Raw genomic sequence first — 25,974 nt, 5'->3', positions numbered from 1 at the left:
CTCTCATTAACCTGACCATAAAATCCAGTTCACTTTCCTTTCTCTGCTTTCCAGTCTGACGTAGTCCCGGTTGTGTTAGCTCATCTTCTGCTGTGACAAAATAGCAAAAGTGAGTCATTGTGTTTGTTTTTGAGACATGGTCTGCATATTTTCCTAGCTGCCCTGGGACTGGTTATATAGCTCACAGAGATCCTCCTGCTTCTGCCTCCCAAATGCTAGGACTAAAGGCATGTGCTACCATGTCTGGCCAAACTTTAGTAATTTTTAAAGAGGTTTATGTTAGGCTGGAAGGCTGATACCCTGCTCAAGCTGGTAAACTCCATCTGCCCTCCTTTAACCCCCCCATTATCCCCCCACTCCCACCCCTGCTAGGGCATATTATTACTCCTTGTCTACCAGTTTCTGGCAGCCTATCAAGAGGGCCTGCCCAGAGACACCGTTTTTTACCATATATGGACACAATCTCAGCTCCTGGCTGACACTTCAACACTCCTCCCCAAGCTCTATAAAACCCCCTTGCTTTAACCCAGATGCATGATTTCACTGACCTCTGCCTGGGAGATCAGTGAGCCTGAGAGTTGCCTCCTAATAAGACTGCTTTATCTACTTTTTTTCAAAAACTTAAAATTTATTTATTATATATAAGTACACTGTAGCTATCTTCAGATATACCAGAAGAGGGCATCAGATCCCATTACAGATGGTTGTGAGCCACCATGTGGTTGCTGGGATTTGAACTCAGGACCTCTGGAAGTCAGTGCTCTTAACCACTGAGCCATCTCTTCAGCCCTGCCTTTATCTACTTCTAATCAGGTCTAATCTGGTCTCTGTCTGCATCACTGAGGGAGAGAGAATGCCTATAAGTTTGTTTCTATGGGCAGACTCAGCAGCCTAAAGTCCCGACTCCACAGTTGGTGATGGTCTTCCTGAATTTCAGAACCAGAACAATGGATGGGCTCCATTTCTAAGACATGATATTGAACTGTGACTGGAGAAATAGTGCAATAAGAGCATGTTCCAGAGGACCTGAGCTCAGGTCCCAGCACCCACACTGTGGCTCACAGCCTTCTGCCACTCCAGTTCCAGGGGATATGACACCCTCTTCTGACTTCCGTGACAACCCAGACAAGCACATACATGGTACATATACATGCAGGCAAAGCACTCCTACACATACAATAAAGTGCTCCCCCCGAAGGATTTTAAATTAAAAATATTCACATTCACTTATGTGAATAAGTCTGGATCAGGGCACAGCCCGTGACCTGTGGCCAGGGTTGCCCTGTGGATGAAGTTCAGCATATGCTTTAGGATGTGCTCACTCAAACCGCAGCACCAGCCCCTCAGTCCACCCCAGCTGGCACTTATCTCTCAAGCATCATTTTCTGATGAATGTCAGAAAGCAGTCTCCTACACACACTGCCCCTGCTATTCCTCGAAGCGGCCATCTTTGTTGGACTGCCTCTTTCCTACCTGCTTACATGCACAATGGCACCTGGACTCTCGTCCACATTTGAAAATACCCTATCCCTAACCCAGAATTGCTGCTTTACAGTGGATTTGTTTTTGAGACAAGGTCTCAAAGATACTTAGTAAGTTCTAAGTCAGCCTGGGATACAGAATTTGCTCTGTTCCTGTCTGTCTTGGACTCTTTCTCTTTTTCTCCCTCTCCCTCTCCCTCTTCCTCTCCCCTTCCCTCCCTCCATCCCTCTCTCTCTCTCTCTCTCTCTCTCTCTCTCTCTCTCTCTCTCTCTCTCTCTCTCTCTCACACACACACACACACACACACACACACACACATCAAAAAGAGGGGGGCCTGGCAAGATGGCTTAGCAGGTTAAATGCTTATGTTGTTAGCCCCTTGATGCAAGTATGATTACCAGAAGTGAAGGCCGCTCCCCAGAGTGTCCTCTCTGACTTGTACCAGCTTGCTCTAGGACGCATGTGCTCACTTGTTATACAGACATACAGAAATAATAAGGAAACATTTTTAATTCTTTTGAGAGGATATAATTACATCACTTCCCCTTTCCTCCCTCCAAACCGTCTACTCCACATACAATCTTCTTGCTCTCTTTCAAATTTATGGCCTCTTTTTTCTTAATTGTTACCACATGCATATATGTCTGCATACAACCTGTGCAGTCTGTATAATGTTACCTGTATGTATATGTTTTCAGGGCTGACCATTTGGTATTGAGTGATCAGTGGTTTGCTATTGTCTAGGGAAGACTATTTCTCCTGCTCTCAGCACTCCTTAGTTGCCTATAGGTCTTTGTATAGGATTGAGGCCTCTGGGCTCCCTCTTCACCAAGAGATGTCAGCATGTCTGTTGGCGTCATCTCTGTTCACCTCGTATTTAGGCAGTCATGCTTCTGGATGTAGCTTCCGACTCTCACAGCAAACTCCCTGTTCCTCTTGCTCTTACAGTCTTTCTGTTCACTCTTCTGCAATGATTCCTGAGCTTTCCGTGCAGGAGTTGAGTGTAGATGATGTATCAGTTGGAACTAGAGTGCACAACTCTACATTTTGATTGGTTGTGGTTTCCGTAATGGGCACTGTTGCAAAGCGAAGCTTCCTTGATGAGAGGTTAGAACTATACTTATATGTGGGTATAAGGACAAGTATCTAGAATGTAATTGACAATTATTCTGATTTGATAAAGTAGTGGTTGTAGGTTTTCTCCAGTATCGATGACTTCACTAGCCTTGGGTAGTAGGTTTCCAGTTCCAGTCATGATATCCTTCCTGTTGAGCAAACCTTAGTCTAATTGGAGAGTTGTTGGTTACTGACAAGATCTGTGCCACTACTGCGCGTAAGGTCTTTCTGCCATGGTGGTGCTGTGGTTCACGGGTCAGTTGGGTAGGACAGTGCTTTGCTTCCCTCCTTTGAGCACTTGCATGGCATCCTCTGGTGCCATAAAAGCTTCTCCTCAGGGAGGAGGCATTAGGGCCACTTCCAGCTCAGGGCCCTGGGCCTGATTTAGCAATCAGGACTTGTCTCTCACCTCTGGGGACAAACCAAGGGCAACAACCATCACCTATGATGTTTGGGGGTCTCTGGGACAGCCCTGCTCAAAGTAAGTCTTCTCATGTGTTACCATTGGGTGTGCTTGTTAGATGGTCTCTGGCTCTTTTGGGAATAAAAATATTTTAATGGGAGGCTGGAGAGATGGCTAAGCAGTTAAGAGCACTGACTGCTTTTCTGAAAGTCCTGAGTTCAAATCCCAGCAACCACATGGTGGCTCACAACCATCCATAATGAGATCTGACGCCCTCTTTTGGAGTGTCTGAAGACAGCTAAAGTGTACTCACATATATAAAAAAAATAAATCTTTTTAAAAAATTTTTTTAATGTTAAATAAAAGAGAGGGCTTGGGATATGTTTATTAGCATAATGCTTGCTTGGCATGCTTGAAATGCCACGTTTAGCCCCCAGTACCATAATTTTGGTCCACAGTTTCAAGGGTTTATGATTAGTTGGCCCATTTCTTTGATATCTAATGATACATCATGTTGAGAGATTGTGGCAGAGCGAAGCCACTCAACCCAGGGCCAGGAAGCAGAAAAGAATGAGGAAGCTCCTACTGGCCCCACCAGCTGGGCTCCACAGGCTCCGCCCCACCTGCTCGGCCCACCGGCTCAGCCCAATCCCTCCAGGAAGCTGCGACAGGGCCTGCCTCTTACCCTTTACTGCATTTAGTAGGAGCACGTGGGCTGAGTCTTGGGAGGGCTTATCCATATCAGGTGATTTCCTCCCTACTGTTGTATTGGCAGATATTAATTATACACAGTGGTCTTCATGGTGACACATTGTGCAATGTATATATTTTGGTCTTCCTCCTCCTCACACCTTGTCCCATTTCGTTTCATGATGTTTACTTGTTTTCTTTTTTCTTTTTTCTTTTCTTTTTCTTTTTCTTTTTTCTTTTTTTTTTTTTTTTTTGTGATCCAACGACTTTAATGTAGATTACTTTCAGAAGGATAAGTTTTATTGCGGGGCAGTGGTGGCGCACACCTGTAATCCCAGCACTCTGGGAGGCAGAGGCAGGTGGATTTCTGAGTTTGAGGCCAGCCTGGTCTACAGAGTGAGTTCCAGGACAGTCAGGGCTACCCAGAGAAACCCTGTCTCGAAAAAAATCAAATCCAAAAAAACCCAAAAAAAAACAAAAAACAAAAAAACCCCACCACCAACAACAACAACAAAAAACCCCCCAAAAAACCAAAACCAAAATAAAACAAAAACAACCAGAAAAAGAATGAATTTTATTTAGTTATTTTGTTTTCCTCTGTTTTGTTTTGAGTCAGAGTCTCATATAGTCTAGGCTGGCTCCCAACTCCCTATGTAGCTGAGGCTAGCCTTGAAGTTCTGATCCTCTTCCTCCCCACCCACCAGACGCCAGGATTATAGGAGTGTGCCATCGCACCTGGTGCTGCCCAGCCTCTGCTCTTTCGCCTGCTTCTTCCTTAGAACTCAAGGGAAACCATTTCAGTGACACAATGTAGTGCTTTGTCCTCGTTGCTGAATTAACTTGTCTGCTGCTAACCTGCTTTTCTACTGTGCCTGGCTTGCTAAGATGAGCATTTCCCAAATAAATAAGACACTGAGCCAATTCCATTTCATATTTGTTCAGCCAATTGGGCCGTCACAGTTACTCAGAATCCTTTCATTCTTATCCCTTTGAATCCCTGTCCCCATCCTATTTGGCATTCCACATCTTTCCTCAATGGAGACAGTCTTACTATCCACTCTGTGTAGTTCTTAATGCCAAGAAGAGCTCTCACTTCTCCACCCTTTCCCCAAACTAACTTCGGGCTGCCTTGCCAATGGGTCAACAGCTTTCTTACCCGGAGCCTACATTAGGATGCCTGCCCATCATCACCTTGAATATCTGAGTCTAAGTGCAGCTGTGGCTTATGTCTTAGAAATCTCTGTGTAGTCAATTGTAAGGTTATATGCCACTTTCAACCCACATTAACCATTTTATTCTGACATGAGTTCAGACATACAAAAAAATATAAAAGTTCATACAAATGCAAAGAGGAAAAAAAAGAGTCCACCATAGTCTTGCATGCCTTAACCTTAACGTTCTGGGGCAGACAGGCTGGTGGTAAAGACATGTGCAACTATGCCTAGCTCAGGTAGATAAGCTAGGAGACACTCATCATACGCGTAACCTGTTGATAGCTGTGAAATTGCTGTGGGCCATCTGATTTATATATATAATTGTATAATCATTTATATTATTCTGTATGGTTGGGTGGGTGGTTCTTCCTCCCCTCTCTATGAGGAAATGACTGAAAATTCCAAACTATAGTACAGTGTTTATATATACGTGCACACACTCCAGGTCAGGAAGGTTCAGCATTTTGTCTGAGGCACAGGGGATGAAGAAGAATGGTCTTGGGATATACATTAAACGGGAGTGCTGCCTAAAACTGAGTGGAAAGGGAAGGTCTGTGTATATTTGTGTGATTCACAACAGCAAGTCAAGCAGTCCTCACATGGTGATCCTAATTATGTGGCAGGCGCCCCATTTGGAAGACTTTAAAAGCTGTTAAGCAGCTTCGAGTTTATGATTATTAATAGAGAGAAGAGCATCTAACCAAGAACTTCATTTGATTTGTTTGAAGAAATATTTCTATTATAAAGGTAAGGGTACAAAACAAGTGAGCTCGAAAGGCTGCCGGGTCAGCGTGGGCTCCAGGGTACCGCTGCCATTGCCAGAGTTCCCCGCCAGCCCTCTCGGTTCGCAGGGCTTCTCTGAGTATGCTTCAGTCTTGAAAAATAGTTTATAAAAAATGCAGGGGCTTCCAAACAGTGATGCATGAATTAAGTGTGATTGTGAAGGGAGGCTTTTTGCCTCGAGGAAGGCATGCAAATTTCTGAGTTTGAGGCCAACCTGGTCTACAGAGTGAGTTCCAGGACAGCCAGGGTTACACAGAGAAACCCTGTCTCGAAAGACAAAAAAAACCAAAAAAAACCAAAAAACACAAAACAAAACAACAACAACAACACAAACAAACAAACAAACAAAGAAAAAAACCCCAAAAAACCAAAACCAGTATATGCCAGAAAGCAAGCCTCAGAACAAAAACAAGAAGCCTCTGCCTTCCAAGTGTTAGGATTAAAGGAACCAGTCACCACACAGAGAAGAGGCACTGAAATTCCCGGAGTCAAAGAAAATAAGATCACACTCTGCCAGATCTCTTGGTGACAACTGAGATAGTCCCTCCCCCTTAGCTGAGGGAAGTATTTAGTTAGAGATGATCACATTAAAACTAGAGAGAGGGCTGGTGCAGTGGCGCAGTGAGCAAAGGTGATAAGTGAAAGATGAGTGACCCCAAATCACTCTCCCAAATCCATGTAAAGGCAAAAGGAGAAAACCAGCTCCGTGGCTTCTTCTTAGACGTCCAAGGGTTCTTAGACACGCACTGTAGGCACACATACGCATGCAATGATAAAAAAAACTTAATTTTTTAAAATTACAGCAATACCAAATAAATAACCTAATGATGTACCTCAAAGCACCAAAAATAAAAAAGTCATACTCAAGTGCAATCTATGGCAAGAAATAAAATTCAGGTCAGAAATTAATGGATATTTATAAAACAATACAGAAAATTAAGCAGACAAAAGTCTGTTTCTTTGAAAAATGTTCTCAAGATGGCTAACCTTTAGCTATCAAAACCTAGTCAGAGAAAGAAAGGCCTGGGTTAATGTAATTAGAGAAAAGGGAGTTGTTACAACAGATAATCATAAGGGAATACTTTTATAGTTTCCAACAAACTATAGAGACTAGAAGAAATGGTTATATTTCTAAAGCTGTGTAATGTATTGAAATCAAGCCAGAAGAATAAAACAACTTTAAAAGATCCATAGCCAGGAAGATGGTTGGATGAAAACAGTAATTAAAAGACTCCCCACAGGGGCTGGAAAGATGGCTGAGCAGTTAAAAGTGTGTTTTCCTCATCCATTTTGGGTGGTTTGTAAGCACTCCATGAGATCTGAGACCTGACGCCCTCTTCGGGCTTCCTGGGGCTCCCATACTCATGTGTCCTACACATAAATAATAAAAACGAAGAAAGGCAAAGTACACTACCAAACACAATCTGTTATCCAAACTGGATGATGACACACAAAAAAGGAGACCACAAACCAATCTCTGATGAGCATAGATTACTTATGAATTAAAATTCAAGATTATGATTCTGATCACATACACTGACACATGCCTATAATCCCAGCACTTGGGAGGCAGAGACAAGCAGATCTCATGAGTACCATCCACCAGGACTAAGTAGTTCTGCCTCAAACAAAACCAAACAAACATCACAAGCAAGTTGATTTCACCCTAAGGAATTCAAGCTTGGTTCAAAACATGTAATTTAAACAACAACAACAAAAACAAACCCACAGTACAACATAAAATACCAGATTAAAGACTTAAAAACAGGCAGTGAGGAGGAGCAGTTGCTGAAGCAGCTGCATGATCTAAAGGTGCAGCTGTTCCAAGTGTAGGTCACTACAGCACCAGGCAGCTCCACAATCAAACTCACCAAGGTCTGAGCTGCTCAAACCTCCATGAACCAGACTCAGACCACATCTTAGGAAACACTTCGAGGAAATGAGCACAAGCCACTGGACTTGTAGCCAAGGCAGACAAGAACCACCCTCTGCTGCCTAACCAAGCATGGAGAAGCTGAAGACTGCACACACAGCCAAAGCTGGAAGCTCCACCGTGATAAGTACCAAACTGACTGAAAAGAGACAGACATCCCACCCTCGTCCCAGTGGATGCAGAAGAGGAACTTGACAAATCTCAACATGCTTACGTTGGCTCGTTTTATGTCGACTTGACACCAGATAGATTTGTTTTGAAATAGAGAACCTTATTTGGTTATTTCTCTTCGTCCCTTCTTTTTAGGCCTTAACTAAGGCCTCGTTTCTCAATCACAAAATTCAAATATAATGCAAATGTGGAAGTCAGAGGACAGTTTGTGGGACCATGTTCTATCCTACTGTGAATTCCAGGGCCTGAACTCAGAACATCCAGGGGAGGTGGGGCTTTGAGGTCTCATATATCTGCTTAAGTCTAGCCTGTATGGTCTGGTCTTCTCCTGGTTCTCTTTGGAACAAGATGTAGAACTCTAAGCTCCTTCTCTAAAGCCATGCCTTCCTGGACTATGCCAGACTTCCTGCCTTGATGATTGACAATAGATAGAACCTCTGAACCTGTAAGCAAGCACCAATTAAATGTCTCCCTTTATAAGAGTTGCCTTGGTCATGGTGTCTGTTCATAGCAATGGAAACCCAAACTGAGACACCCAACAAAGATATTGTTATTGAAACAGGGTCCCATTTGTGAAGACTGGTCTTGAATTCATGATCCCTTTGCTTCTGGACCCCAAGCACTGAGATTATGGGTTTGTAATCTCACAGAGTCTGGCTGGATTTTTATTGTTTTGTTTCTTTGTTTGGAGAGTCTTAAAGCTCAGACTGGCCTCAAACTATGTAGAGGATAACTTTGGATTTCTAATCCTCTTTTTACCTCCCAAATATTGGGATTACGGGCATTAGTAATCACACACCTGGTTTAATTTTAATACAACCTTGATTTTTCTGTTTTACAATGCTTTGATAAAGGAGGATGCCAGGCAGTGGTGGCACACACCTTTAATCCCAGCCCTGGGGAAGCAGAGGCAGGCAACTGTGAGTTTGAGGCCATCCTGGGCTACTACAGAGTGAGTTCTAGTACAGGCAGGACAGAGAAACTTCGTCTTGAAACACTACAAAACCCCCAGCAAACAAACAAGAAATAAATAGGAGGAAATATGAAGGTAGGGAGTGGGGGGACAAAGAAGGGAGGGAGAGTCAGAGAGGGAGAAAAATTGAAGAAGTAAGTGGAAATTAAAACAGTCTTTATCACATTATTAACTGTTCGTGTAGAAACAGGTATAAAAGAAGGCTTTTCAGAAAGATGGAAGTGTTCATTGCTCTGCAGTGTGTAGAAACAACGTGACTGAAAGCAGCACAGGCCAGCTGCAGACCCTGTCCCCAGCACAGACCCTGAGCAGGCACAGAATGAATTAACGAATAGCAGTGCAGGTGCACAGACTTATGAGGCTGACTAGTCACATGCTGGAGCAGTGAAAACCAGCCCTGTAGCCAAGAACAGATCAACTCTGTGTTCATGAGTTCGTGAGCAAGTGCCTGAAGAATACGTGTGAAACATAACTTTAAATGTTTTAATTGTATTGACATGTCTTCATAGAGCACTTATTAAAGATATTTAAGATAAAGATAATACAAGAGAATATTGGTAGGGTGAACATAAAAAACAAGAATGAGGTAGATTCTAAATGGGCTAAGTACGAAGGTATCAAACTCAGTTTTACAATTCTTTTTTTTTTGAAAAATATAGTCTCACTGTGTAGTTCTGGTTTACTATGTAGACCAGGCTGGCTTCAAGCTCACAAGTGACCCACTTGTCCCTGCCTCCCTGGTACTGAGATTAAAGGCATTCCTCACCACACTCAGCCATTTTTACAATTGTTAAAAAGATTTATTTTGTTACATTCGTATGAATGTTTTGTCTGCATTTCATTATGCAGAATGTTGGTGTCTCTGGAACCTGAATGCTGGGAATTGAACTCACTCAGGTCCTTTGAAACAGCAACTAGTGCTCTTAACCACTGAGTCATCTCTCCCGCTCCACTTTTAGAATTCTTTAGTTTTTCATTTTTGTTTTTGTTTTGAGACAGGTTCTCGGTCTGTAGCTCAGGCTGACACAGAACACATTATATAACCAGCTTGGCTAGAGATCCGCCTGCTCCGCCTCTGATGCGCTAGCATTAAAGGCATTCCCACTACTACCCCAACCCCCAGGTCCTTAAGACTGATGAACAATGAAGAGGAAGTATGCTTTCAGTATCTACTCTAATTTGTATATGCATATGTATAATATATACTTATGCACATATATATTCATATATGTAATGATGTCAGTATTTCAAATCTCCTTGACTAGTTAGTAAGTTCCTTCCATACTCTAAAAACATTAAGCCAGGCCCCTGTATATAAAAATCCATGAAGTATATACATTTTGGGTAATTTGAAATGTAATAAAAATGGGGTTGGGACATAGCACAGTGGGAGAGTGCATGCCTAAGTATACCCAAAGCTCTGAATTGGATAGCTAGCCCTGAAAAACAAAACAGCTAATGAGTTATAAAGAAAGCAGACACAAGGGTTCAGCATGCCAGCAAAAGCATTCAGAGTAAACTGCACAGGCTGTGGTCACATGACTTTATACACCTCTGCTTAACACTCTAGTTGGTGGCATAAAACTAGTAAAGCAGGTCCTAAAAATGAGGTGGAGTTCTTTCTGCCATCTTCCCTCGCCGTCACCATGGTGCGAATGAATGTTTTGGCAGATGCTCTCAAGAGCATCAACAACACCGAGAAGAGAGGCAAGCGCCAGGTCCTCATCAGGCCATGCTCTAAAGTCATCGTTCGGTTCCTGACTGTGATGATGAAGCACGGCTACATTGGTGAATTCGAGATCATTGATGATCACAGAGCTGGGAAGATCGTAGTGAACCTCACAGGAAGGTTGAACAAGTGTGGAGTTATAAGCCCTAGATTTGATGTTCAACTCAAAGACCTAGAGAAATGGCAGAACAATCTGCTCCCATCACGGCAGTTTGGTTTCATTGTACTGACAACCTCGGCTGGCATCATGGACCATGAAGAGGCAAGACGAACACACACAGGAGGGAAAATCCTGGGATTTTTTTTTTAAATGTAAAGCATAAATAAAAAGTCTTCATGGACTGTGAAAAAAAAAGTGAGGTGGAGTAAAGTCTCAGGCAATAGCCAACTTTATTTAGAGCATCAGACAACTTATACTTCCAGGGATAAGAAGTATCATATAAGTAAGATGTCCAATCCCAAGGCCAAGCTACACATGGCGAAAACAAGGTTTCCCATAGCGGCATGTGAATAACACCAGCTGAGGAAATTCTCTCCTCTCCACTCCACCTGGGAGAAGCATGGAAACACATTCCAAGAGCAGTTCTGAGTTCTGAGAAACTGAGGTCACAAGACCGTCTTCTTGATATCTTGGAGTTTTCTCACGAACACTCAGAATTCTCACACTCCATTCTTGATCTGTGTTCTGAAAAAGCTCCATTAGGACATTCCTTGTTTTCTTTTTCAGAGAATAATTGTTGAATATAATGTAAATGGGCAACAGGCTGGGTCATAGGTATAGATAGGACTGCCTGACTACCCACAAGTTTTCATTTTAGAGAAAAAGTCCTGAAGCTACAGTAACTTTACACACTAGACATGAGAAGAAAAGTACTCAGAGAAAACTTGACGCTGGGTGGTGGCGGCGCACGCCTTTAATCCCAGCACTTGGAAGGCAGAGGCAGATGGATTTCTGACTTCGAGGCCAGCCTGGTCTACAGAGTGAGTTCTAAGACAGTCAGCGCTACACAGAGAAACCCTGTCTCAAAAAACCAAAAGAAAGAAAGAAAGAAAGAAAGAAAGAAAGAAAGAAAGAAAGAAAGAAAGAAAGAAAGAAAGAAAGAAAGAAGAGAGAGGGGGGGAGGGAGGGAGGGAGGGGAGGGGAGGGGAGGGAAGGGAAAGGAAAGGAAAAAGGAAAAGAAAAAAAGAAAGAGAAAGAGAAAAAGAAGAAAAAGAAAAAGAAAAAAAGAAAACTTGAGAAACGCGTTTCAGGACCTGTTCAGAAAATGAGTGAGCCGAAACACGGCACATCAGAAGACCCACTTGACATCACTCTGTTTGAAAGTCTGTTCCTACTGCTCCCCACCCTAGAGCTACGGCCGGGTGTGAGCTGCAGGTGGGAGCCAGGAACTGTGCCCAGGGCCTCTACAAGAGCAATAAATACTCTCAACCGCTGAGCCATCCCTTCAGCTCCCCACTCTCCAGGTATTGTTCTTTCTTTAAAAAATATTATTTATTTTTAGTTATACAAGTAACACTGTATAAAGTGGGGTCTCACATTTTATTTATACCAAAAGAGGGCATCAGAGTTCCCATCATGTGGTTGCTGGAATTGAACTCAGGACCTCTGGAAAAGCAGTCAGTGCTTTTAACTAACAGGCCATCTCTCCAGCCCCAGATATTGTTCTTATCTGTGAGGCCTTAGGTTTAATCTCTATAGCCTTAAAGAAAGAAACATTGCTTGTTCTATGAATGGGTACACAAAATAGGGGAGAAATCTGGTAAACTATAGGTCAAAATATGCTGAATAAATGCTAAGGGAAAATAAAGCCAAGAAAGGGGATATGAAATATGAAGAGGGTGGTTTTCAGAAGAGTGACATTCGGATCAAGACCTGAAGGAAGTGAGGAAGGTGTTCTGTAGACAGCCTGGAGGAGAGCATTCCAAGCAGGAAGAATCACAAACGACAAAGGCCTTGTGGTAGAACAGTGTGTAGTGTGTCTCCAGGACAGTGAGCACATAGTAGGAGATGACATCAAAGAGGTGAGCAGAGCTAAGTCCTAAGGAACCTCACGGGCGTTAGTTCATGAGCAGGGTGGCATGCTCTCACGTCAGCAGGAATCGATTGGAGTCACGGTGAGACTACAAGGATCATCCAGGCCTCAGCTTCGGAAACTGAGGGCTGCGACCCCAGATGAGGTCATGTAACTGAACGTGGGGTTGTCAACAGTAAAACATTCGGGACAAAAGATTGATTCCCAATCAAATGTACTGAATCTGGAGCATTTCTGGCAGTGCTCACCGGCGCTGCAGCAAGTGATGTCACTGCAGCTTTGGCTCTGAACACAAAATATGTATTTTCTATTGTATCTCGTGTCACCCATCAACACTAGCGAATGCTTCCTGAAACAGCTCAGCTTGAATTCCACCCGATTCGATGTTAAGACTGGCAGTGTTTATATAAGCTTTCTGCTCTTATGGAAACACAACTCGATGGGTTAATTATGGAAACAAAGGGTTTTAATATTTTCCCACCACCATTCCTCAGCATGTAAGTACCTGATATATCTTTAGATTGTATTGTTTTAGAATGTTTTGTTTTAAACGTTGGCATTTGAAGCCCAGTTTTTAGGAATCTGATGCCCTCTTCTGGCCTCTATGGGCACTAGACACACACATGATACACATGAAGGCAAAAACACTCATATGCACAAGGAAAATTTTAAAGACCACGTTAAACCTTTTTAAAATAATCTTTAAAAACAATTGTTTTAGCTGTATGAGGCTGTATACTCCTTTAATCCCAGCACTTGAGTGGCCAAGGAGAGAAGGAGGGTCAGGACTTCAAAGTTATCCTCAGCTGTGTAGTGACTACTGGGCCAACCTGGGCTACATGAAGCTTTGTCACTACCACCACAATCCCTGCCAAAAAAGGTGCTGATTTGAGTTTTCTTTTTTGACTGAAATGAACTTGGTCTTAGGATTAGGACAGAATTTCTATCATTCTGAAAATCACTGAGCTTACCTCTGTGCTTTTATACTGTGTGCTTATGTAAATGGTACTCTCAGCATTGACAATTACAAAAATGAAAAAGAAAAATCACCCCTGAAAACTGTGAAAGATGCAGGCTGGTGAGATGGCTTTGCAGTCAAGGCACCTACCACCAAGCCTGACGACCTGAGTTTGGTGGAAGGAGAGAACTGACTCCTACAAGTTGTCCTCCTACAATATGTCCACACACATATTATGGCACACAGTGCTTGCACACACACACACACACACACACACACACACACACACACACTGTGTTGAAGATACTCTGTGTCCTGCATTATTAAATCTTCAGCTGAGATTAATTATTTATGTATTATGTAAAAATAAACAAGTGCATCCATCTCAGTGAAAATTTGCTTTCATATTTTAAAATGGCAAAATTCTATGTATACAAATAATAGTTTTAAAATAAATTTATAGATGGGCAGTGGTGGCACAAGCCTTTAATCCCAACATGTGGGAGGCAGAGGTAGGCAGATTTCTGAGTTTGAGGCCAGCCTGGTCTACAGACTGAGTTCCAGGACAGCCAGGGCTACACAGAGAATCCCTGTCTCGAAAAACAAACAAAATATAAATAATTTTATGATTTAATTATTCATTATCAACTTCTCCCTCTCAAAACCCCTTCATGCAACCCCAGATATATACATATATAAGATAGGTACACAAGTCAAATTTTGTAATCTAGGGTAGCTTCAAGCTCATAGAGGAATTTGAACATCTTGATCCTCCAGCTTCTACCTCCTGAGTGCTGGAATTACAGATGTGTACCACCCAGCCAGGTTTGTACAGTACATGGGATTAAACTCAGGGCTCTGTGAGAGCTAAGAAAACACTTCACCAACTGAGCTACACCCATAGTCTGTTTCCTTTTTCAATTTAGTTTTTTTAAAAAAAAAAACTGTGTGTGTATGTCATGAGTGTTTGCGAGTATGGGCCTGGGGAGAGCCCAAGGGCATGGGACATGCTGGAAGTGGAGCTACAGATAGTTGTGAGCTGCCGTGAGGAAACAAACCCGTTCTCTGCAAAGCAGCCAGTGCTCTTAACTGCTAAGCCATCTCTCCAGACCTCCTTTTTAATTAAATATCGTATTTGTTTATTTTATTCTTTTTTAAAAGACATTCTTGTATAGTCAATAGTCTCAAAATTCATTATGTAGCAATGATGCTCTTGAACCCCTGATGCTCTTTGCTACACCTCTAAAGTGTTGGGATTACAGGAGTGTGCCTGTACCATACCTGGCCATCTACTTTTTCTTCTAAAATCGTCCTATTTATTTCATACCATGTAAATTAGCTGAAAGGGGGTCTGAATTTGCACTGGCCAACTAAAACTAAGAATTATTATACCATTTCTATTTCCCGCTGCCATCATGAAATGAGGCCCCTTGAACCTCATACAGATTCCGCTCTCCCCACCCATCATACAGATCCCGCCCTCCCCACCCAAACACCCCAGCCTCTGCGGACCAGCTCCTCGCATGGGTCCGCGCTGTGCACGCTGGGAGTTGTAGTTCGCTTCCCTTCTCTCCCTATGAGCAGGGTGTCAGTCGCAGGAGCGCCTCCAGCGGCGAGCGTGTTTGGTGGCGCCGAGTGCGGGAAGAAGGCAGGATCGTCTCCTAGCAACGGGGTTGCAGCGACGTCACCGTGGCGGGTTCTTAGCGCTGAGGCAAGGTGGAACCGCCAGAGCGCCTTCCAGCCTCTGTGTCAGTCGTGGTCCTCCACCTTGCGCTGCCGGTCCTGCCCTATCTGGTCCCGAGCTACCGTACGGGAGTTTTCGTCGGTGCGGCCCGCCGGCCTGGGCCTTGGCCTTGGCGGGACGATGCTGGAGTCTTTTCGCGTAACGGGTGAGTGCAGGCTTGACTGGCCCAGGTGCGGCGGCTGCAGCGGGTGGAGACCGTTGGGTTTGGGACTTGGGAGCAGTCGCGCAGCGGTAACCCAGCAGAGGGAAGGGGCAAGAGCTGTGCAATGTAGAGAGTGTAGAGTCCAATCCGATTCCAGAGCATTTTAGGCGTGTAGTAAGGTGTTATATTTGCTTGACTGTTTAGGAAAAAAAATCAGCTAAGGAAACACTTCTCTACATTTCAGTGTATGTTGTGTATGTTTTGTTTGCATTTATTATCAAACATTTTGAACTGATGTTATTAATAAGTGCAGGTGTTTAGATCCAAGGTTGTAAAGTTTGTCATTTTTTGGATATGCATATTAGCCATATTTAAATCTTTAGTAATATTGAACAGTTCCAGAGCCGTTTTCCCAGTATTTGATTCTGCATGAAAACATTTCTTCAGGGCAGATACCAAAACAACAGTACAAAGGGAAATAGCTAATTCCCAGAGCATAGTCGACATGAGCTCAGAACTTTCAGCTCCAGGCTACTGCAGTACCCAGTGGACCAGGTTTCCGAATTAGCTGTCCTGAACCCATGACCCTCCTGTCTCAGTCTCCCAAGTGCTAAGATATGGACATCAAATAGCTAAGATCATTTTTTAGGTTAGCATACAAAGTAAGAGGTTTCATCATGGTACTTTGAAACTCAATTCATTGGATGTTATTGCAGAATTTTTTAAATTGAAAAACTAAATTATTTTTAAGTGAAAATACTTTCTAATCTTAATTTTTAGATGCTATCTGCTGTTCAGTATTGTAAAGTACAGAACTTATTGTTGTGCAATTCCGATAAACTACAGATTATTCCACTGTTATGTGACAGGAAACAGACAGTTATAAAAACCAAAATCTTAGAGGCCACTTAAATCGGCATTAGGCTTTTTAAAATTATGATTTGATGTAGATACTACTCTTTGATCTTAAAACACATTATCAGAGGCAGACCCAGGTGAGATTAAAGTCAGCCTAGTCTACACAACAAGTTCCAGATCAGCCACCGATACCCTGTCTCTAAAAACAAACAACCCCCCAAAACAATACAATGTAAAAAGCTGCTTTAAAACATCCAGTCTGGCAGAAGAGGGGCCAATATGAGGAGGACTCAACTACCTGTGGGTGAGGCTGTGGGACCGGCTGACTAAGCCAGGGAGCGGCGTGAGCCCTGCTGTGCCAGGCTGAGCGAGCGCTTGCTTACTATAAGCTAGGCCAAAACAGGAAATGTCAGGGAGAGATGCATTCTTTTGTGCGCTAAAAAAGGTAATTTAAAACTTCCAGTCCTTTTTATGATATAGAGCAAGGCTTCTCAACTTCAGCAGTTTAATATTGGAGAAGTTAATTCTTTATTGTGAGCGACTGTTTTTTAACACACAGAGAACTGTGACAACTAAAAATGCCCTGTGGGTGGCAAAACACTCTCCCTATCATCCAGTCAAAACCATTGCCTGCAAGAAAATTGATTCTGCCACCATGTGAGTCACTGGGTTTAGAAACTACACCGATTAAAATTATTTCCCCCCAAACTGAAAGTCATTGTGGTGAGAGTTTGATTAAAATATTAGTATAATGTATGATTAAAATATAGTATTAGAAAATAAGATGTGTACAGAGTCTGCAGCACAGATATCTTCCTGGAGAGGTGGGTTTGCGGGTGGGCTCTTTTAGAATACCTGCTCCTGTTAAATCAGTTCTTCCCTGGAATTCAATGAAGTCCAAGCACCAGACCACCGTGCTCTTGCATTCTCTGATGTAGGTAATTTGGTATTGAAACACCAGCCTTAGGGAGACTTGTGTCTAGTACTTTTAAACATTCACTGTTGTTACAAAGCGGTTTCCATCATCATCATCATCATCATCATCATCATCATTATCATCATTAATTTATTACGCAGACGCTCCTGTTGTCTAGGCTGACATATCAGTCATTCAATAACTGAGAATGCGACACCCAAACCCTTTGACTGACGAGCGTGTCCAGCGCTGCCCAGGCTTTCCCTCACTTTGCAGTGCCTCAGGTGCTCGTTTCCTCCCAGTAGAACTTGGTCGTAATAAGAATACTGATGAAAATATGTTCCTTTTTTCTTTGAAATAGCAATAACTACGCCAGCCCGGTGGCACGGGCCTATAACCCTAGCTACTGGGAAGCTGCAGCAGAAAGACTGCAAGTCCAAGGTCCTCCTGGCTCACTCACTGTGCGCGCCTATTCCAACATGAATGTAAAGAGGCGGGGCACTGGGGATATGGCCAGCGGGAAAGCTTGCCTAACACGTGGGCAACCTTGCTTCTGGTACCCAGTCCCATCTGAACCGGGTGTGGCAGTGCACACGAAGAACCCTGCCACCCAAGACGTGGAGGTCAGAGAAGAGTCAGACGTTCAAACGGGGTAAAAAGCTGTAAATGTCGAATGGCCTTTTATATTCCAAAACTGAAGCAGGTGTGTGTAAAGTGACTTGGGATGGTCCCCGAGTTTTCCTTAGTCATGATGTGCTATGGTGTAGACTCGACATCCTAGTGAGGTGTACTGACTGGAGGGTGAGGTGACACCGAGAAAAGCATGCTGCTTAGAAATGGCACCGAGCCAGAGAAACTTCCTTCTTTCTCCTCTCAGTCCACCTCTGCCCCTTGCTCCTTTGTCCTTCTTTCCGTTTTTGTTTGTTTGCTTGCTTGTTTGTCTTTTCTGCATAGTACACAGTGGCCTCTGGGCTCAGTCTCCTGAGTGCTGGGATTACAAGTTGCAACACCATACCTAGCTCACCTCTTACAACTCTCTCCCTCTTCCTCCCCTACCTCTCCTGCTCTGCTCTCCCCTCCCCTCCCTCCGCTCCCCTCTTGGACACTGGCTCACTTTGTGGCTGTGACTGCTGTGGAGCTCACAGGGTCCTGTCTCCAGGATCTCCTGGGAACCACACCCAGTGTCCTCAGTGTCTCATGGCTTTCTTTTTCATCAAGCCTCGGGCAAGCAGCTCAGCGTGGTGGGTGCACCTGCAGTATCGGCATGTGGAGGGTCAAGAGTGCATGGTTATCCTTAGCTACATGGCGAGTTCGAGGCCAGCCTGGGGTCTATGAGACCCTGTCTCAAAAAACACAACTCTGAGAATCCTAGCATTGTGGTTCACACGTGTATCCCCCGTGTCCCAGAACTTGGGGTCATGTTTTACATTTTTGTTGTTGTTTTTGTTGTTGACTTACAGGGTTTTTGTTGTTTTGTTGTGTGTGTGTGTGTGTGTGTGTGTGTGTGTGTATGTGTGTGAGCTGCCTGACCCAGCCTCCAGAGTGCTGGGCATAACAGCCCGAGCCGGCCATGCTTGGTTTCCTCTCAGTTTTTAGAAACAAGAGTCTCACTGTGTGGCCCCTGTTGGCCTCAGCTGCAGTGAGTTCCTTCTGCCTTTGCCTCCCAAGTGCTAGGGTTCCAGCTGTGAGCCGCTGGCCGCCATGCTGAGGCGTTACCCTAGTGACAACAACACTCACAGCATTTGGTTTTTCCTTTCAGAGAGAGGGATAGAGAGAGAGGGAGAGAGAGAGGGAGACAGAGACAGAGTGAAAGAGAGAACAAGAGAGAGACAGAGAGAGAGAGACAGAGAGAGAGAGGGAAAGGGAGGAGAGGAAGAGAGAGAGAGATGGGGCAGGTGGGGGGTACTAGGCATGCCACAGCACGTGTGCGACTGTGAATGTCAGAGCATGGTTTTCTGGGTTCAGTTCTCGCCTTCTACTTTGTGAGTTGATTTGACAACAAGCGCCTTTACCCATGGAGTCTTGCCAACCCTAATAAGAGCCTTCTAATATGACACTTATTTTTTGTTGCTTCTGTGGTTAGGGATCTGTAAGCACCTTAGCCCTGATGGTGGTGATGAGAGAAAGCAGTGACCATAACTAACGACAGACACAAATCTTCCCTGAGCTTTAGGAGAAAACTGTCCACAGCTGTGACTCCACCTCTCCATCTCAGTCTCCCACCCCTGTAGTGTTGGTCAACCCTCAGATCGTCCTTCCTTCCCAAGGCCTCTTCCCCAGGGATGTCTGGCTAATAGTTACTTATCCATCATCAGAAAACACTTAGTAGGTCAGCTCTCACTTTGCACCAGACTCTCCTGAAACCTTAATGTAACTACCATGGTTACAGTTTTATATATTTTTTTTGTATTGATGGCCTTCCCAACAGCAAAACTCTGAACTCTGCGTGTGGGATTGCTTACAGTCGGTTGGCTCTCCTCCCTGCTTATGAAGGGGAAACAGAAAGGCAGCCTGGGGAGGGGGACACTGGAGAAGGCAGGCTAGAGAATTTGGGCCTTGAATGTTGCTGTTCTGTTTTCTTTTTGCCTGAGTGGAGTATTGTTGTTTTTCAGATAGGTTCTCATTCTAGTCCAGAATGGCTTGGAACTCACTGTATAGCCCAGGCTGGCCCCTCATCTCAGCCTCTCCTAAATGCTGAAGCGCACAGGAGCCTTAAGCCAGCTTTGCTGTCCATGAACTACATGTAAATGTAGGCGAGTTCTCCCTTGATCTAGCTTCCATTACTCAACATTCTCTGATGTTTCTCAGTGTTGGCACTGGTGGCTTTAGTTTATTTTCTTTGCACAGTACTCTGGTGTTCTGATAAGTTAAAGCATCCTTTCTACTGTTGGATAGATTTCATCTGAGTTTAAGAGACTCTAACATTAAAGTGTTTCTCTTTGGATATCATGGGGTTTTTCTTTTGTTCTGCGTCCTTTTTGCAACATTAACCCAAGTTGTTAGGTTTTATAATAAGTATTAGTGCATCATGAAATTTTCATTTGGCTAGGGGTATAGCTAAGTAGCAGAACAGCTAGTTAGTATATGCAAGACCCTAGGTTCAAAACCCAGAACTGTACTCAGAGACAGCTCTCCGAGTTCTAGGCCAGCCTGGTCAACATAGAGTTCCAGGCCAGTCAGGGCGGTACAGAAAGGACCTTGTATCCAAAAAAAAAAAAAAAGCTGGGCAGTGTGTGAGGGGGATGGGGTGGGGTGGAGAGATGGCTCAGCAGGTTAGAGCACATGCTGATTTTTAAAGGACAAGAGCTCAGGCATCCAAGGGATGGAATCATCTCCTCTGGCATCTGAGGGTACCTGTACACAGGTGACATACATTCACTCAGACAACACCTTAAAAGCAAAGTAACAAGATGCTGAGCCAAAAACAAAGGGAGAAGATAAACTCAGAACAGCAAAACAAAAAGAAAAGAGAGAAGCACCATTTTGTCTGCCAAAGTTTGCCGGGGCTGGTATTTTTCCACCAGGTGTTGTTTTTGCTGGGCTTGTTTCGAGTTAGGACGTTATAACTTTTCAGAAACCTAAGCCAGTCCCAGCAGTGAAACTCTTGTTTACCAAGCAGTGTCCCTTCTCCTCCATGCTTTTAGATAGGAACAAGAGCCCCGATGGGTTTAATGATTAGGCCAGTGTTACAGAGAGTCCTTGACAGGACTGGGGAGGAAGCCAGGAATCTGAGTGTCCTTTTCTCCTGTTCTAGATACGTCCGAGGCTTGTGTTGTTGGCAGATGCAGTGTGTTTATCAGAGTGCCCATACTGAGAAGCAAGGTTAATGTGGTGACACTACTTGTCTCTTATTGCTGGGTTAGCCTGGTTAGCTGTGTATGGTGGGTTCACACGTGTCTGCAGTGGATCTGAGTTATACTTTCTCTTCCCTCCCCCTCCCCCTCCAATTCCTGAGGCCTTCCTTCTGCCCAGCTACCTCTTCCCTTCATGTTTGGTTGGCCTGTGGAGGATACTTACAGGACTAGACGGTACAGAAACAGCACTTTACCAGGGACCACAAATGAAAACGGTCTCTCTTCTCTAGCAACCATTACTGGCTTGACCTTGTGCAGGCAGCCATAGCTACTGTGAGTTGATGGTGCCCAGCCCCCCTGGGTCTGGAAACACCACTTCCCAGCAGCCCTCCCAATAACCCGTTCACCTTCTCATCTGTGGTGTGACCTGGGCCCTGGAAGTAGGGGGTGCTGCAGTTGACGAGCCCACACTCACGTGTGCCCACACTTGGAAAAGGTGTCCATCTCTTGCCTGATGTCTACTGCAGTGAGAGCACAGAGCGGCACTGATCTGTGGACATGAGGTTAAGTATGTATTCACAGTCTGATGCTACGCTCACTTCGCAAAGAAACAGTAGTAGGGTCTTCCTGGGGGCGGTGTACGACCTCAGCCACAGGCTCTTGGCACTCCAGGTTTTAATTAAGGAGTTGTGAGTGACTGAAGTGCTCTGGAAGTAGGGGGCAACTTGTGAGAGTCATTCTCTCTCTCCTCGGGAGTTCCAGTAACCAACCGGACTCAGGTTGGCAAGATTGATGGTAAGTACCCTCTGAGCCATCTTGACGGCCCTTGTTATAACTTCTGTTTGTTTTTTGAAGCACAATGTCTTTCCCTGTAGCTGTCTCACTTGTAACTCCTGACAGTGTTTCTGACCTAGACTCTCAAGAACCAGGATTAGATGCGTGAGCCACCATGGACAGCTCTGGTTCTGTCCCATTTAATATAACTGAAATAGAATCTCTGCGATTTGGAAATAAATTGTGACAGGACTGGCCTCACCATTGCACTGGGAAACTCTGCACTGAGGGACCTAGGTCCCCAGTCGATATTAACAAGAGAACTGAAATGCCGGGACTCCAGGAGAGGTTCCTCTGGGGGTCCCCTCTGCTGCTTCCCGCTCCTCCGTGAAGACTGGCCAGGACTTTTATTTTTGCAGTCGGAATTGTTGTTTTTAATAGACCATCTTTCATCTCTTCTTTGCAGTTCTGCACACGTTAACCCTATGCACTTGCTTATTTGCATTCCTACCTCCTCCCCGCTCCTGCCAGGAACCCCTCCCAGGAGGGGGCTAAATAAAGATGTTTTGATTTAGGCTTGAAAACAAGGGTAAGCAAGGCACTTAGAAGGAAGCGAGGCACAGCCAAGAAGCTTCTCAAAGTAGAGCCACGGGAAGTTAGACTTACCCAAGTGCGGGTGTGGACTGCTCAAGAGGGAGGTGGGAGAGCGCTTTAGCCTTTTAGCGTTTGTTGGTTTGGTTTGGTTTTTGAGGCTTAAGGTCAGCTCCAACACTGTATACTTAAGAGCCTTGAATGAATGATCTTACTGCCTCCACCTCTTTCCCAAGTGTGCAGCTACACTGTTACAAGGTGCTGGGGTGGCGGATCCAGGGCGTCACCAATCCATGCTGGGTAAGGTAGGGTTCACCTGCAGCCTCAGGGCTGCTAAAAAGTGCTCTGGCATATCATAAAGCTGGGCTGTTGTTTTGTTTTAGACAGAGTATCAGTATGCGGTCCTAGGTGACCTGGAACTCATACACAGGCTGGACTCCGCTAGAATTTACGGAGGTCCACTGCCTCTGCTTCTGGAGTACTGGGGTTGAAGTTGTGTGCCACTGCATCCAGCCTTAATAGGTTTAAATTTGGATGTCCTTGGCACTTTTGACTAAATAAAATAAATCAATTAGCCCTTTGGTCTTAAGAGTACTGTAAGTTTTCAGAATCAACACATTTTTACATCGAATATTCACCTTTTAAAAAATCAGCAGAAGGGCTGGAGAGATGGCTCAGCGGGTAAGAGCACTGACTGCTCTTCCAGGGGTCCTGAGTTCAAATCCCAGCAACCACATGGTGGCTCACAACCATCCGTAATGAGACCTGACACCCTCTTCTGGTGTCTAAAGACAGCTACAGTGTATTAACGTAATAATAAATAAATCTTTAAAAAAAATCAGCAGAGCCAAGCATGGTGAGCTACCTCTGTAGTCCCAGCGTTGGGCTGAGGTGGGGACTGCTAGCCTGGGTTGCACACTGAGCTCCAGGCAAGTCTGGCTTCTACAGAGTGAGACTCTGTCTCAAAAACAAAAAAAGAAAAAAAAATCACAATATATAGGCAATAAAATATAAAAAACCATGAATTCTTCAGAGTAATTTTTATGGATTGGTTTTGGGGTGTTTTTTTGTTTTGTTTTGTTTTTTTTCCAAGACAGAGTTTCTCTGTATAGCCCTGGAAGTCCTGGAAATCACTCTGTAGACCAGGCTGGCCTCGAACTATAAAATCTGCCTGTCTCTGCCTCCCAAGTGCTGGGATTAAAGGCCACCACCTCCAGGCTGATGAATTGGTTTTAAAATGGTTTAATGTACTTGATTCTGTGAAGATGGACTGGGGAGTAGTTTGGCTGCCTCCCTCTCTGCCCCAGGGCTCCCGAGTCCTCCAGTCCCCACGTTCTCACCTCTGTCCTTTGCTCTCCTGTGGTGTCTGTTTCCTTGTCTTCCACTGTGACTTTTTATCTTCTGAATGTGTGTCCCTCTAAGGACGTTGACATTGTCACTGAGCATTTGGAGCACTGCCCTTGTCCTGGGGTGTGTTAGCTCGGCTGCTTTGCTAGCCCAGTTTTGACTATCTCTTGTTGACACCAAAGTCTGATCCTCCTGACAAACTGTTACCAACCAGCCTGTGATGAAAATATTATTTGTCCTCCTACGTTGGGCTGGTCGAATCTTTAACATCTTAAATGACTTCTTTGTACAGTTCATCTTCAACATAACTTGTAAAATCTAAACTGCTACATCAATTTCATTTCATTTCATTTTATGCTTATGGGCATTTTGCCTGCATGTATGTTTGGTTACCATGTGGATGCCTGTTGCCCGTGGAGGGCAGAGGAGGGAGGGCATCACATCCCCTGAGACTGGAGTTAGAGGTAGTGTGAGCTGCCATCCGGGCGCTGGATGTGAAGCCCACATCTTCTGCAAGAGCAGCCCTCTCCCCACCCCCTCCCTCCCCCAGACCCTCTCCCACTCTGATCTGCATCTTACAAGTTCATACTTTTATATTATCCTTTAGACACTAGAGTTAAACTTTCATCTGCTGTCTAAGAAATTTTGGGTTTGTTCTTTGGTTTTCTTGAGGTAGGGTCTCATGATGCAGCCTAGCCTTATGCTTGCTGTGTCAACAAAGTGACCTGACCCTCCTGCCCTCACTTAGACCATGGGCAAGAAAGTTTACTTACTAAAAATAGGACCTTAGGTTTCTTACATACTTAGAATGGCTGTTATCTGCCTTTGATCTAGTATTGTTTCTTCACCCTAAACACTAAACTTCTGGACTTTAAAACTGACATTTTGCCAGCCATGGTGGCACACAACTATAATCCCAGCACTTGGGGAAGAGGACCATTGTGAGTTCTAGGCCAGCCTGGGCTACCAAGTGACACCCTGCTCTAATTTGACATGATGCTAGTTTGGATTATCTCATCATATAAGTAACTGTCCTATAAAAAGGATGTCCCAGACTCTGCTGGAAACCTGCCAGGCACCTGCCCTGTGTGATGACCATGATGCCTCTTTTAACCATGTGCTGTGCTGTGCTGTGCTATTAAAAGGCTATAGAGTCAGAAGTCGGTGTCGGACTGGGCTGTACCTGTGTGGAAGAGTGCTTACCTAGAGTGTGGGAGGCCATGGGTTCATCCCTAGCACCAGATTGCACAGAAACAACTCAAGTATGTCTTTATAGAGATGCTTATTAGAGACGTGCTGAATACACTATCTGTTTGAGGAATAAAAGATTCTAAAGGACAGAAACTAAGCTTTTGAGACAGGGTCTCATGTCCCTAGGCTATCCTAGAGCTCTGTTGTGTTCATAAGGATAATCTTGGACTCTTGACCCTCCTACTTCCATCTCTGAAATGCAGGAATTCCTGGTTAGACCTGACAGCTGGCAGCTTTGAGGCCGGTACATGAGCAAGCAGTCTACACGACTTAAGTCTGTACAACGTAAGGCACGTGTGAGGCTTAAAGACAGCGTCCTCAGCTGCTGTCTAACCTACTGACACTTTTGTAATTACAGATAGTTTTTTTTTTTTTTTTGACAACAGCATCTCATGTAGCCCAGGCTGGTCTAAAAGTCCATGGCTAAGTCTAGCCTTGAAATTCTGATTCTCCTGCTGCTACCTTTCAAGTTTGGAGATTACAGGCATGTGGTACTACCCCTCACCCCCACCCAAAAATATTGTTACTGTTTTTCTGTGCTGGGAAAATAGCAACCATTCCATCACCGAGCTGTAGTCCCAGCTCTTAACTCCTGTTAATAGCGACTGACCTTACTAAACATGCTTACACCACATATATCACCAGTTGATTTTTTTTAAAACAGGGTCTCACTGTGTAGCCCTTGCTGCCTTGGAACTCACTGTAGTCAAGGCTGCCTCAAACACATACAGACCCACTACCTCTGCTTCCCAAGTGCTGGAGTTAAAGGCAGCACCACCGCACCCAGCTGTCATCTCTGGAATCTTAAAAATGTTTTTAAGGTAGAAAAGTACTGTTGAGTTTGTACTTTTGAGGTTTTGGTTGGGGGGGGGTGTTAATGTTCTATCTTAATTATTTGTCTGTAGCCCTGGCTGTGCTGGAACTTGATCCTGGAGCTGGTCTTGAACTCAGAGGTCCTCCTGCCTTTGTCTCACTAGTGCTAGGATTAAAGCATTTGGCAGCACACCCAGCTAGTTCTTTAACTAAGGCCTTGCTGTGCGACTCTGGGTTAGCACTCGCTGGTTACTCCAGT

At 44.4% G+C, this 25,974-nt stretch overlaps 2 protein-coding genes across 5 annotated transcripts in view; both read left to right on the top strand.

The window, feature by feature from the left end:
• The window catches only part of Matcap2 (microtubule associated tyrosine carboxypeptidase 2), a 55,792-nt gene that overhangs the window by 5,485 nt on the left and 24,333 nt on the right, over positions 1 to 25,974 (top strand). The window contains exon 1 of one of the 4 annotated variants that reach the window (XM_052188813.1): positions 14,133 to 15,374. The exons of 1 other annotated variant lie outside the window; for it this stretch is intronic. In XM_052188813.1, coding sequence (XP_052044773.1) covers positions 14,906 to 15,374 — 469 coding nt within the window. In that variant the 5' untranslated portion in view covers positions 14,133 to 14,905. Of the gene's footprint in view, positions 1 to 14,132; positions 15,375 to 25,974 lie in introns of those variants that run through there. 2 more of the 4 variants (XM_052188814.1, XM_052188816.1) reach the window with 2 other exon arrangements.
• On the top strand, positions 10,397 to 10,836 carry LOC127689306 (40S ribosomal protein S15a-like). Its single transcript, XM_052188817.1, has one exon. It carries the CDS (start codon positions 10,412 to 10,414, stop codon positions 10,802 to 10,804), a length of 393 nt encoding a protein of 130 aa, XP_052044777.1. The 5' UTR covers positions 10,397 to 10,411; the 3' UTR covers positions 10,805 to 10,836.

The sequence above is a fragment of the Apodemus sylvaticus genome, chromosome 7 (genome assembly GCF_947179515.1).
Source record: "Apodemus sylvaticus chromosome 7, mApoSyl1.1, whole genome shotgun sequence".
In the NCBI taxonomy this organism is placed as follows: domain Eukaryota; kingdom Metazoa; phylum Chordata; class Mammalia; order Rodentia; family Muridae; genus Apodemus; species Apodemus sylvaticus.
This window is presented reverse-complemented; position numbering and strand designations above follow the sequence as displayed.